The 13455-nt window shown below is 54.5% G+C and overlaps 1 protein-coding gene across 5 annotated transcripts in view; it reads right to left on the reverse strand.

Annotated features, from left to right (window-relative positions):
* Nucleotides 1–13455, reverse strand: part of SSH1 (slingshot protein phosphatase 1) — a 60986-nt gene that overhangs the window by 35615 nt on the left and 11916 nt on the right. For 3 of the 5 annotated variants that reach the window (XR_014021135.1, XR_014021136.1, XM_081286903.1), the window contains exon 1: nucleotides 2153–2342. The exons of the other annotated variants lie outside the window; for them this stretch is intronic. Coding sequence is in view for 1 of the 3 variants with exons in the window: in XM_081286903.1 (XP_081143029.1) it covers nucleotides 2153–2298 (146 nt within the window). In the remaining 2 variants the exon portion in view is untranslated. Of the gene's footprint in view, nucleotides 1–2152; nucleotides 2343–13455 lie in introns of those variants that run through there. 5 annotated transcript variants of the gene reach the window in all.

Below are 13455 nucleotides of genomic sequence, written 5' to 3' on the forward strand. Positions count from 1 at the left end.
TACATCCCCAGCCCTTTTTATTTTTAAATTATTTTTTTTGAGGGAATTACTGGGAATTGAACCCAGGACCTTGCATATTCTGAGCAAGTGCTTTAGTGATGAGCAACACCCTCAGCCCTTTATAAATTTTATTTTGAGACAGGGTCTCACCAAGTTGCTGAGGCTGGCCTTGAACTTGCAATCCTCCTGCCTCCAGCCTCCCAAGTAACTGGGATTACAGGCATGTGCCACCACACCCAGAACACATTAACTTTTTTTTAAGTGGCTGGTTTTTTCTTTTTAATTTTCAAAATAATATAAAATATGTATGATACTTTATAATAAAAATTATTTTTATTAATTTTGTGAAACATCACAGTTTAAATGATAAGGAATATAAAAATACAGCAATTCTTTCTTAAGCAACCAGAAAATGTTTTAAGAAAAAGCAGTTCTTAAAAAAAAAAACAACCCAGAACCTAGACTTAAGCAAATTAATCCCTGGCAGAAATACAAGGATATTTTCTGTAATATGAGGAAGTCAGCTCACTTTTGCTGCCCCAGACATCTAATGTTAGTGGTTAAACATTGTAATCCTGGAATAAAACAGAACAAAACGAAACCCTGCGAAGCCTAACCGGTAATTCTGAGGGCTAAGAGCTGGCGTTCAAGTCGCAGCTCCTGGGAAAACTTATCTTCTATGATGTCAAGTCCACAGTAAAATCTTTTAACTTTTCTGGCTAAGTTCTCATGCTAAAAATAGGGCCTGCGTGGCCATGAGGCAATAGACCTCTGTCCCCTGTCACACATCGGCCTTGAACCACTGGCAAAGGGCACATCCCAGCCCCGTTTCGCACAGGCACCGTGCGCTTCTCCAGTGGCCCTCGTGGGCATGTGCCACCCTGGGTCCTCTCCAGCCGGAGCCCAGGGCCAGCGAGCAGGAAAGCAGGAGAAGCACCTTTCTCTGCTCGCTCTCCTGGGAGAAGGCACATGCTCTTGAGCACAGTGTGGCCAATGTGTCACCCAGGCTGTCTCGTTTTAGCTGCTTCCAGATCCCCTGACATTTTTCTACCCCTCAATCTTGTCATCGTCTCCTTTCCTCGAATTTTACAACAAAGTCTGTGCTCAGAACCGTTCTGTTTTAGACACGGATCACTTACTACTTATTCTCATCCAAATCTCAAAGCGCTGGGCCAGGGACTCCCAGCCCGGGGGCATTCAAACAGCCTCAGCGCAGCCAGCAGCAGAGCTGGGGCTCCTTCAGGGCATCATCCCTTGCTTGTACTGGAGTCTGCGAGGGTGGGGATGCACACTGACCAGCACGCCGCAGCCAGCCGACCACGGACAGTGACCTTAGCCTTGGGAGTCAAGGAGCCAGGGAACCGTGCCGAGGGGCCTGGGCTCTGGAAAGAGGAGTCTGAACCCTGCAGGAGAATCCAGAGAGCAAGGGGACCACGACTGCGACTGTAAGGACCCTGTGTCCTGGGACACAGCAGAGGACCCCACACACGGTGACTCCCAGGACTGGGCTGGCCCAGATCCATGGGACCAAGATGCACAAGCCTTCCCGACCCAGCTTCTGCCCGGAGCTCACTGCAGCCTGTGCCTTCCGCTGGGTGACAAGCACTTCCCCCTACAGCCATGGCTTGGTGTGGTTCTCTCTGCGGATGCCCTGAGGGCAGCACATGCCCAGCCATCGAGCCCTAGACGGCCTGCCGGGAAGTGGACCTTAAGAGATCCACCTTGGTGAGGCCGGGCTGCAGCTCAGGGGACAGTGCCTGCAAGGTACTCAGGGAAGGAAGCCACAAACCCACAACCACTCATCCCAGCCACCAAAATGCTGGCCTTCTCACAAAAAGTCTCAGTGCTCCCAAAAGACAGACTGAAGTTAAAGAAGGCCTGGGCCGCACAGGAAACTCCTCGTTGGCTTTGAGAAAAATCTTGGTGAGGGATTAAAAACAAAGGCCCAGTGCCCCCTCTCCCCTCCTCAGGGCTCAGGACTTGATCTCTGAAACACAAACACGTTTTGGGAAGAGTCCACAAGAACAGGCTTCTACAAAGCAGGGAGCCAGACAAGACCTTCAACCGATGCTCCTAGAACCCCAGTCCCAGGCACACCTAGCTCGGGCCCTCTGGGGAGCAGGCGGCGGGGAGGCCAGCGGGTCATACGTACTAATTCGGGCTGGAAGCCTCTGACCGGTAGAGGTACTGAGTTGGCCGAAGGAAGACGCAGAAATCAGACAAATAAAAAAGGTTCATGACTGCCGTCTTCACGTCTCCAGCGCCCCTTCCACCACGCGCCCAAGGAGCTCCTGCCATCGACTCCGCGTGCGGAACACAGGAAGGGCGACAAGAGGCTGGCTGGCAGGCTCGCATCCTCCTCAGACGCTGGTCCCACCCAGGAGTAAGTAGCTCTTGTGGCACTCTTGTCTCTCCCTGATATTTTGGCTTAAAAAGGCCCTTGTCCCAGCATCCCCTGATGAAAGAGGCCCATTCAGAGGAGCCAAGAGCCGAGTTCCTCTAATCGCTTCACTCCTACGGGCTCCCCTGCCTTGGGAACAAGCAGCAGGGTGTGCCCTGGAACTGGGAGGGGAACAGCTGGCCACCAGTAACTGCCAGCAAGAGGACCCCCTCCTGGTTAATCGACACACTCAAGGGTATCAGTCTGGCCAATCATCATCCATCCGTGGGACAGGACAGGACACGGCAGCTGCCACAGGAAGGGACCCTACATTTTCAAAAGCACTTTGACATTCTGAAAATGCTTCAGTGTGCTAACAGCCACTCTGGGCGGCTGGTGGCCCTTCCCAGGGAACATTCCAGGTGGAGGGGGCCACATGCGCTTCTGTGGGCTCAGGGGCACAGTATCCGGGCAGGCCAGGCTGCAAAGCCAGGGGAGGCTCAAATCCCACAGGCCAGGACACGACTCGAGAATCCAGGGGCAGGAGCCGCCAGGCGCTGGGTGTCTGCCTCTCCCTCACCTGTGCAGCAGGTGGGGATAAGGGTGACCACAGCCAGGGCAGAATGGCCTCCCGACCCCAGCCAGCCAGGCCTGCAGGGTTCTGGAGGGGAGCAGAGGTGTCCAGCTGGGGACACTGAGTAGGACTTCTGGAAGCTTCCCCCAGCTCCCAAAGGGCAATCAGTCCTCCCTAGAGGGTTGCGCCAGACACTACCACGTGCCAGGGAGACAGGTCTCCACAGGCAGGTGCCCCCCACGCCCACCTTCTTAACCCCCAAGATTTCTCCTCCCAATCCAGCTGTGCTGCTGCTGTGGCCACACCGGCCCTGGTGGCTATGGGGCCCCAGGGCAGTGGGTCACAGGGCTGAGTAGGAAGGCTGGGCCCAGAGGCCTTCTCCAGTCTGAATGCAGGAACGTGAAGGAGTGACTTAGAGAAGTGGAACCCTAGGGAGTGAAGCCTTGGCATCCTGTCCTCGCTGACCGGGGGGGCGGGGGAGGCCCTCATGGCAGGGCTGTGGGAAGAGGGACACCAGAGGGTGGCTGGGGGAGGCCCTCATGGCAGGACTGTGGGCGGAGGGACATGGTGCTCGGCGCCGCTCATTGGCCGTGAATGTGAGCAGCTCTCGGAGCAGCAGGGCCGCCCTTCTCAGTGCCAGGACTGTGATTCTGGCAGTGACCTTGTGGCCAAGACTGCACGAGGCGCTCACTATGCCGTGTCACCCACCGCCCACAGCTCGGCACTGTCCATAGGACAAATGAGGGGTCCCAGTCAAAGCTTTGAACCAGGAACTCTAGGGATAGCCTGGACCACTCCCTCAGAGGTCGGGCACAACTGAGTTTAGAACACACAGAGCTGGGGCCTGCGAATCTGCCTGAGAGGTCTGTCTTTCTGTTGTTCTCCCAGGGAGGGGCACTGAACCCAGGGCCTCACACCTGCTAGGCAAGCTCCACCCCAGCCCTCGGGCTCTGACCATGGTCCCGGTATCACGTTCTGATACCCCTTAGGAGGCTCTCTTCATTCATTCAAATAGCCAGTATTCTCAGAGCATGGGGAGCCTGGGGGTACAGGGCCGCAGACATTGATAAGGGCAAAAAGAACTGTCTCCCTTAAGGAGTGGGTACCTGTCTCGATGGTGAGGGTGCGTGCCATGCCACTTAGAAACAGAACTCCTTCAAGAACAAAAGCAGTAGGTGTGGGAATACCACACTGGAGACTGTTAGGCCAGTGCCCCAGAGCCCAGCTGTACGCCTGAGCAACCAGTGAACTCCTGGAACATGCTCTTGCCGGGCCTAACTTGAGCACATCTAATGCAGATGTTTGAAGTTCAGAACATCAGCTCTTTAGAAAGTTCAGAGGTGCGTCTGATGCCCAGCCAAGGTTAAGGACCCGCAAACTGAATAAGAACAGAAGACACATTTGTGGAGCTGGGCATGTGGTGCACACCCATGACTTGGGAGGCTGAGGCAGGAGGATCACAAGTTGGAGATCAGCCTCAACAACTTGCTGCTAAAAGATCACATGGCTAAACACATGCGTGGTCCTTTGAGAAGCATGATCAGGTGCCCTGAAAGAGATCATTCGGGGGCCAGGAAACAAAACAGCAACCTTTTTGGAAGCACCAAAAACAGAGGCCAGGCTTTTAGGCACTATTTATTCCCTGCACCACTTCGTTGCCGGGAACCTCGGGGCCAAGCAGCATGACACCTGCCTTGGAGAACGATACCACCAACTGTTGCTGTCATTACTTCTGATGGGAGAACGACTGTGGGAACACTGAAAGATTCCACCAGACCATTAATTTGATTTTGGATGAAAGCCATGAACAACTACCCAGCTCTTCACAGGGAGCAGAACGAGTGGTACTAGCCTATATGTTGTAAGAGGTGACAATGAGGCTGTCACTGGAGAAATGGGTGAAGAGACAGATTCTGCCCTGGACCTGGGGAATGTTCCAGCAGAACTCTAAACTCTGCAGCACAGTGAGAGAAACCACATACGCTGGACATCTAAGTCCACACAGAAACCAAGCATTCTGAGGAGGATGCTTGGAATTTTTAGGAACGTGCAATTGTGAATTCTGACTTCATATTGATTCACTGCAGTATGTAAATTAAAACATTTCTACATTTTTATTGGGAAAAGCAAAAAAGCTCAGTCGATCACCACAGTAGCGAATTCTTACATATGTTACGTTGCCTTGGCATCTACTATGACTCTAGGCTGGACTTTCTCAAATTAGGAGGGGCTCAGGCCCAGTCACCCTTGGGACAGCTTCCAGTCCTCCCTGCCCTCTGGGCGGTCGATCCCGAACTCTGCCTCCTGGTGAGAGGAGCAAGCCACTGCCTGCTGATGGGCCCTGCTGATCCTCTGGCTGAGTGGACATGCAGATACGCCACAGTGATGTCCTCTCAGTCACAGCGTGACCGCCTGGAACTCGTGCCTGCTCAATTTTGACCCATCAGTTAAAGTCCCTCCTCAGAATGCAAACCTGTTTGTAGACCGCCCTGGACCCCCAAAGGTGTTGGCCCCAGGTCTCTGCTCTGTCCTCCCGGGCTCCAGGACCTGGGAGCAACAGACTCTATCTCCACCTGAGTCTCTCCTCATCACTGGAGGGGCACTTTCCACCGTGGAGAGCCTAAATCCAAGCAGTCACCCGCAGAAATGCAGGATCCTTGCAGAAGGGGTGGTACAGCGAGGTGCAGTGAAGGGAGCCCATGCCAGGGCCCAGACCTCAGATGCTGTCCCCTCAGAAGCAGCAACGGTCAGCTGGTCCCTGCACGTGCCCACCTCCAACCCAATACTGCGGTCACAGATGTTCCTGTTCTCTAAAGGGCCAGGCCTCACGATGACATGAGATGAGGACCACAACAGCAGAGCAGGCCTCTCGTAAGCTCTGCTGTTGACAAAGCACTCTGGCGAGGGACGCTGGGGAGCCTCAGGGGATTCTAGGCAGACAGCACAGGCATCTCCACACTGATTTATGCACAAGGAAACAGGAAGCTGCTTAGTGACATGATTTCAGGGTTTCTTAATTCTGTATCTCACAAAAATCAGAGGCTCTAAGCCCATGGTCCAGGCTCTGTCAAGGGTCCCAAAGTGGCAGAAGTACTTAAAACTAACTGAGTTACTTTTCCATGGATAGAATTAACCCTCAATCACACTCTGCACTGCGAGCTAAGGGGACCTGATGGTCATTCAAGGGAAAAAAGGAGCCAATGTAAAGTTGTCACTACCAAAAAGAAGGGTGCCAACAATTGTGAGGAGGAGGTTCTGGTGGCCCGGTTCAGATCACAGGTGTCTACTGAGCGCTAACCCCAGGGATTCGGAAACAGCCAGACAGGGTTGCTGCCCTGGAGAAGCAAGGTGAGACAGGACAGGGCAGGAACTTGGATACGGCATGGGCACCCGGGGTCAGGGAGTCTTCCCGGGAGTGCTGAGGTGAGCCTGGCCTCCAGGAACACGCAGCAGGGAGAAAGGGATGGGAGAGTCCACAGAATCTGCTCCACGCGCCTCACCGTGAACAGAGGGAGGATTTGGCCCTTGTCGCAAAAGGCCCCACGTGGATTCGTAATGTGAACTTATAAATTCTGCTTTATCCGTCGGTTCAGCGTAAGCCTGGTTTGCCAAACCGGCTTCTCAGAACTTGATCATCCCCGTGTGAATTCACAAAGTCAAGCTGCGGAATGTGCAAAGCTAAGAGCCAAGCCCTGGGCTTGTGGCTGGGCCATCAATCTGTCAGCACTAACAAGTCGCAGCCCCTGCCGCCTGGTACCCTTTTAAATAAGTAAGTAACAGCTACAATGTGAATGGTGCTTTGTGGTTCAGAGAGCCTGCCCCTGCATTTTTTCACTTAATTCTTACAATTCCATTCTTCTGATGAAAGAATCAAGACTCAGATAAGATAAATGACTTGTCAGTGGTTAGATGGTTTCTAGGGGCAAAACCAGATTAAGAAGCTCCAAGTTCAATGTCCTTCCTGCTGAGTCCCCAGGGCAGATGGCAGAACTGTCTGACCTGCAGCAACCGCAGCAGCCGGTGAAGGTGATGGACACAGAGTGGCCTCAAACCCCCGCGGGCTGGGATTAGACAGCTTAGAAGCCCCTCCCAACAAGGTGAGGTTCATAAAGACGTAAAAGAGATTGGCGAAGCTGTTGAGAGAGACTCACTAAGAGCTGCAGATGGAATGGAAAATTCTTTCCATTACTCTCCCAAAGGGTCCTCCCTCATCCTGCACCCAAGTTCAAAGTCACAAAGGCCCCAAGTGGTCCTGCTTTCTGATCTCAGGCTTCCCACTGCGGTCGGGCAGGGCCTTGTTCCAAACACCCCTCTGCAGAGAGGAAGAAAGCAAGTGGCTCTGGGGACACACCTGTCAACTGGAGCTCCCAAATTGTTCCCCAAAACACAGAACGCCGGAAGAGGGCAATTCCAGCTCAGCGGGCACTAGGCTTGGGGAAAGGGGTCCCGGGCAGGCAATGCTGGCAGGGCTCGTGACAGTGTCTGCTGCCGGGGCCTTCCAGCGTGGGCTTCTCAGAGAGAAGGAATGTCCAGAAGCATTTCAGACAGCGAGAGGCATTCTGAGCCAGCCACGGCTCCCCTTCCCACCAGTGGGTGGGAGCAGGCAGCTGAAGCTACCTGCAAGTCCACAAAGCAGGACTTTTGTGTCTCCATAAACGAGACAGCAGATGATGAGCCCTGACTTGGCTCCAGAACCCTTAGGAGAGTTCTTTGGTAACCCCCAAGACCCCCAGGTCCGCCAAGCCAGAGCGGGGCAGAGGCACCAGGCTGGGCTGTGCAGGAGGCGCTAGGGCAGCGAAGTCGCTTGAGCCAGATAGAAACAACAGGCACGCCAAGAAATGTCCTCGCAGCAATGCAAGAATTCCAAGAACGGCCCAGGTCCTCAGCCTTTCTTTGGTATGCAGCCTCAGCCCAGGTCCATTAGTCACGAGACGCAACTCTTCCAGGTGCCCCTTCCTTCCCAGTCTCGGCGTCCACCAACTTTGGGCCCTCCTCACCCTGCGAGTCATGCCCAGGCACACTGCCCTGTGCTCAGAGAAGCCCTGCAGGACAGAGCTGTCCCTGAGGATGTGCATGACTTCTCTCTGCAGTAGCCACGGGAGCCTATGGGAACCTGAAATGTGGTCCTCCTGTGACCAAGGAGTGGGTTTTGTTGATTAATTAACTTAAATTTGACTTTAATCAGCCGTGTGGGGTGAGCAGCCGCGGCAGGGGACACGGCAGCCCCGGAGCTCTCAGCCTGATGGGAACCAGGACAGGGCCTCCTGGGCCTCGAGCCCACTCTGCACAGCTCCTCACCTGTTTCCAGTGCATTCTTTCTCAGCCTCAGAACTTTCCACAATGTGATATCTACAGAGTCTGAACTTCTGTGCCAACTTTCCGCAGTGGTCACACCCGGTCAACTAGACTCATTCACCTGATGGTCCAGGCTCAGCCCAAGGTACTCGCAGCAAGGTCAAAACTGCTTTCTCGCCAGGCAGGCGGACACACAGTGATCCTAGCTGCTGTGAGGCTGAGGCAGGGGGGTCACAGGCCCGAGGTCAGCCTCAGCAAAGGGCAGGGGATGTGGCTCAGAGCTTGAGCGCCCTGGGATCAATCCCCAGAGCCGCCCCCCACCAAAAAACGTGCTTCCTACTGAGCATCCTCCTCTGTGGCCCCGCCCTCTCCCAGCCTCCAAGCTGCTCGGGCTCTGCCCTGCATTGCCCACTGCACTGCCTGCCCTCCTGCCTCCCCCGCTGCCAGCCATGGCTCGTCCCCTTCAGCACCTTCTTCATCTTTTCTCATTTTGCAGGTGAGAAAATTGAGACTTAGGAGTTCAGTCACTTGTCCAAGGTCATATACTTAGAAAGTGAACCCAAGATGTCTGATTGCCAAATGCATTCCCTAGCCTTCTGTGGAGCTGCACACTCACGGGGGTGAACTCGCCAGGCGCACATGACCCTGGGGCCACACCCCAGCCCTTTTGTCCTTGAGACAGGGTCTCACTAATTTGCTGAGGCTGGACTTGAACTTGTGACTCTCCTGCCACGGCCCCCTTGATCACTGGGACTGCTGGTGGACACTGGCTTCCAGCTTACTTCAGTGTCACAGTGGGGCGTGGGGGCCAGAACACACCCGACTTTTAATTGTCCCTCTGTGCCCGACACATGCAGATTCGGAGCGAATGCTGGCACACACTGGCCGAGCCGCCCCTTGCAGCCTCAGAGCACTCCGTGACTAACTCGCCTTGGTCATCCCTGAGCAGCGACACGGGGCAGAAAGCAGCCCAAGGACAAAGCCTCCCTGCTGAATGCGGGGCCATGAGGAGTCACTGCCACCTGGGGTCACGTACTATGGGAACCAAGCCCTTCAAACAGCACCCCCTCGGTGCCCAGAAGACAGTGGGTGCTCAATAATTAATTATATGCTGATGATGGGCACTTTGTTGAGCATCCCACTAAATGCATTCTGTATACTAACTCACTGAGTCCTCAGTGTCTCTGAGTATTTCAAACAGGGAAACAGGTTCAGAGAGGTCAAGTCACTTGCCCGGGGTCACGGAGCAGAGAAGCAGGAGAGGGCAGCAGGACTCCAGCTTTGGCATCTCTGCTTGTCAGCACTGTATTTCTGCTGAAGTGACACCCTGGGAAAACAGGGTCAAAGACCATTCAGACCTGGAGCCATCGGGTGGGGCGGAGTGGAGCTGCATCTGAGCTGGGGTCTGCCGATGCTGAGCCAGGTGAGGGGCACCCACCCGGAGAGACGGGGCACTCGCTGACCACACTGTGCATATTACAGGACAAGGGGCATCTTAAATATGGAGAGAAAATCAGAATGACCTGGAGGGTGACACCAGAATGGAAGACGCCCCCAGACCAGGGTTTTCCACACATTTACAGATAACAAGGTCAAGGGGGCTGTGGACACAGTCCTTGCCCACTCGGGGCCGGCCTGGTGGGAAGGCCTGGGCAGCACACCCACGGCACCCCGCACGGCCACATCCATCCTGAATGCCATTCTCCACTGGAAGTGACCAGGGCTCCCTGGAGGAGTGACTGTGCCCAGAGGTGGGCACGGAGGGGCAGAAGGAGAGCTGAGACCCAGGTCTCAGAAAGCAGGGCTGCTGATAGACTGGTGTAGGGTTAGGAGGACCGTGGACAGCAGCTTGAAGGAGACCCCGCTGGCCAAACCAGGGCCACGAGACATCAAGGTCAATAAGGTAACGCACAGATGATCGAGGCCGAATACAGACACACACACCGCGCAGAGTGCACTGCGGAAGGCGGGGCACGACGTGACTCAAGGCACATTCTCAAGAAATACTTCTTAGCAGTGGCACATGCCTGTCCTCCCAGCAGCTCTGGAGGCTGAGGCAGGAGGATGAGGAGTTCAAAGGCAGCCTCAGCAACAGCGAGGCCTAAGCAACTGAGACCCTGTCTCTAAATAAAGTGCAAAATAGGGCTGGGGAGGGGCTCAGTGGCCGAGTGCCCCTAGGTTCAATCCTTGGTACCTCCCCCCCCCCCCGGAAAAATCTTCTTAAAGAGTAACTACACAGTGGAGCAGCACCCAAAGCCCTGCCGCGGTCTGGACAGGACAGGATGCAGCTCCCCTGCTGGCTCTCCGCGAGAGACCACTCCCCAAGTCTCTGCAGGAGGAGCCTCAGATACTCCTCAGGCTCCCACGACTAACCAGGGTCTTGGGCTGGAGGGTTGGGGGTTAGAGACAGCTGCGGGGGCTCCCAACTGCAGCCCTGGGACAGGACAGCAGAGTGCACCCAGCAACCCTGAACTGTATCCCTTCACTACCAAAGGAGGTCCTGGAGCAACTTTTCTGCGAGTTTGAAATGATTTCAAGTTTTAAAATGTGATTTTTAAAAATCTAACTTAATGGGACTTTGGTAAACCACCACAAGTGTCATTTTTCTATGTTGGTAGGTCACTGCCCCCTCCCCCCCAGTGCTGGGGATGGGACACACCAGGCAAGCACCCCACCCTGGCCCACTGCCTATCTGTCACTGGCACAGTTCCTGGCCCCACCTGCGCCCCCTGCCCTCTGCTGGGCAGGGGCCTTGCTTTGTGCACAGAGCAGCGGGCAGCTGGGCTCTGCTGGCTCCTTGTAGTCTCCCTGTCCAGGGGTTGAGGGCCTCCCACGTGCGGTCTCTTCCTGCTCGGAGACCACAAGGTGGGAGCAGTGGGCCTCCCATTGTGGAGGCACATGGAGTCGGGAGGCTGTGGTCCGGCAGGACGTGACTCAGCATCCTGCTCACAAGTTCAGGCGGCCAGCAGCCTTGGCACCGAGCGCTGCTGCTGACCTCACTTCTCAAGACCACAAATCACCAGGTTAACTGGTGGCATGGGCACGCAGCCTCGGCTCTCCTGTGGGCCTCAGGCCACACTGATGACAACCTGCCTTGCTCAGCCTCCGCTCGGGGGCTCCTATGAGCATCACAGCATCAACCAGAAAGAGCTCTACAGAGGAACTGGCCTGCTGGGGTCCTGTTGCTGTTTGTTTCTTGTGGTTTTTATAGCAACTGATCTTGTTTCTCTCTTTGCTCTGCCTACTAGGAAGCTCAAAGTAAGGCTTGTAGCCAAACTGTAATAACTACCAACATTAAACCACACATTCCACATGTGACCCTTCTCCTGACTTTACCTTATCTCCTTACTCTCTCCATGTCCCAGTTAAATTTCACTGTTCTCTCTACTGTTTCAACTCTCTTTGGAAAGACTACAGTAGGCACAGCCCGCGAATGACCCTGGGGGTGGGGATGGGGTTCAACAGAGAATCCCCAGCACTCAGCAGGAATGCAGGGCAGGCACTAAGCCCACGCTGGCCCGGCCCATGATGAATACAGCAAATAACTAAACAAACCCTCCCCCTCACCAGGCTGCTTCACCCGAGACCCCTCAGCGCCCTGGGCTGCCTGTGAGTCCCTACGGAGTCCCCATGGGGCACTGCGACCCAGATGTGAAAGTCACCCCCAGACTCCCCCCTGCAGCAGGCAGCACAGCCCGGCTTGGGTGGGCCTGAGGGGCCTGGGACGTGCCAAGTGAGTTCTGGGTTCTGCAGACCACAGCCCCCAGGGCCAGGTTGGGTAAACACCCAGGAGAACTCCTGGCCCGCCCAGCCCTGCCCAGCCCTGCCCAGCCCTGCCGGGAGCAGGAGCAGGGAAGCACTGGCCAGCAGCGCCACCTAACTGCCTTCTTAGAACAGAGTCTATTTAAAAAGAGCCTCGGGCCGGCCTGGCCGGTGATCTCAGCTACTTGGGAAGTGGAGGCCCACAAGTTCAAGCCAGCCTCAGCGACTTAGCAAGACCCTGTCTCAAAATAAAATTTAAAAAGGGCTGGTGAGCCAGGCATAGTGGTTCACGCCTGTGACCCCAGAGACCTGGCGAGGATCTCAGTTGGAGGTCAGCTTCAGAAACTTGGTGAGACTCTGTCAAAAAATTAAAAGGACTAGGGATGTAGCTCAGTGGTGAAGGGACCCCGAGTTCAAAGTAACAAATAAATAAAGTAACGACTTTGTTTGACTTTGTTTTCATTATGGGAATATAATTCTTGACAATCTGCCACATACCTACAGGCATGATTGGAAGACTAATATAAACACAAAACTAGATTGCTGATTGGTGGGTCTGAGGACTCTCACTTCTGGATTTGGAAACCATAAGCTAATCTGTCTACTTTACACAAGAAACAGGGACCCAGAGAGGTGAAGTGACCTGCCTGAAGATGCACAGCAGACAACATGTCTCAACACAGGACCTGAGTTTGGTGACTCCCTCTCATAGATTTGCCTCATTGCCAGAAGGATGATTAGTGGGACCATTGTCACCTGTGAAAGGGATGCTAAGAGTTCAGAAAGTGTGAGACCAGGGCCCAGTGGTATTCCTTAGCAGTCTAGGTACTGGGATTTTAAAAGTTTAATAAAACCTACTAGATCTGAGCAAAATTCAGTGTAAGTCAACTTGAACAAGTTTGATGAAGCTCTGACAGAATCAGATCAAGTCTTCACGTCTCCGTCCTCATTTGTCCCCACTCCGAGTTCTCCAGTTTAGAAAAATATTAATACTAAAGGCAAATTCTGATTGAAAAACCAAGTGATCCAACGGGCTGCTGGGAATCCCACCTGCAAGAACAGCCCCGTGGTGTGGCGGCCAAGCCAGGCCCGTGGCTCAGGCCTGTGAGCCCAGCGGCTCAGGAGGCTGAGGCAGGAGGATGGCGAGTTCAAAGCAGCCTTAGCAACAGTGAGGAGGGGTCAGCAACTCAGCCAGACCCTGTCTCTAAAAAAATACTAAATAGGGCGGGGACGTGGCTCAGTGGTCCAGTGCCCCCAAGTTCAATCCCTGGTACCAAAAAAGAAGAAAAAAAAAAAAGGTGGAGCCAAGGGGGACCCAGAGGTGACCCATGGGGACCCCGGGGTGACCTGTGAGGACCCAGGGGTGGGGCCAGCAAGGCACACACAGCCCACAGCCCTGCAGGTCTTCTGCGGAGAGTGCAGCAGAGGACGCAGGTCCTGGGCA

The sequence above is a fragment of the Spermophilus citellus genome (genome assembly GCF_964194105.1).
Source record: "Spermophilus citellus genome assembly, chromosome: 3".
In the NCBI taxonomy this organism is placed as follows: domain Eukaryota; kingdom Metazoa; phylum Chordata; class Mammalia; order Rodentia; family Sciuridae; genus Spermophilus; species Spermophilus citellus.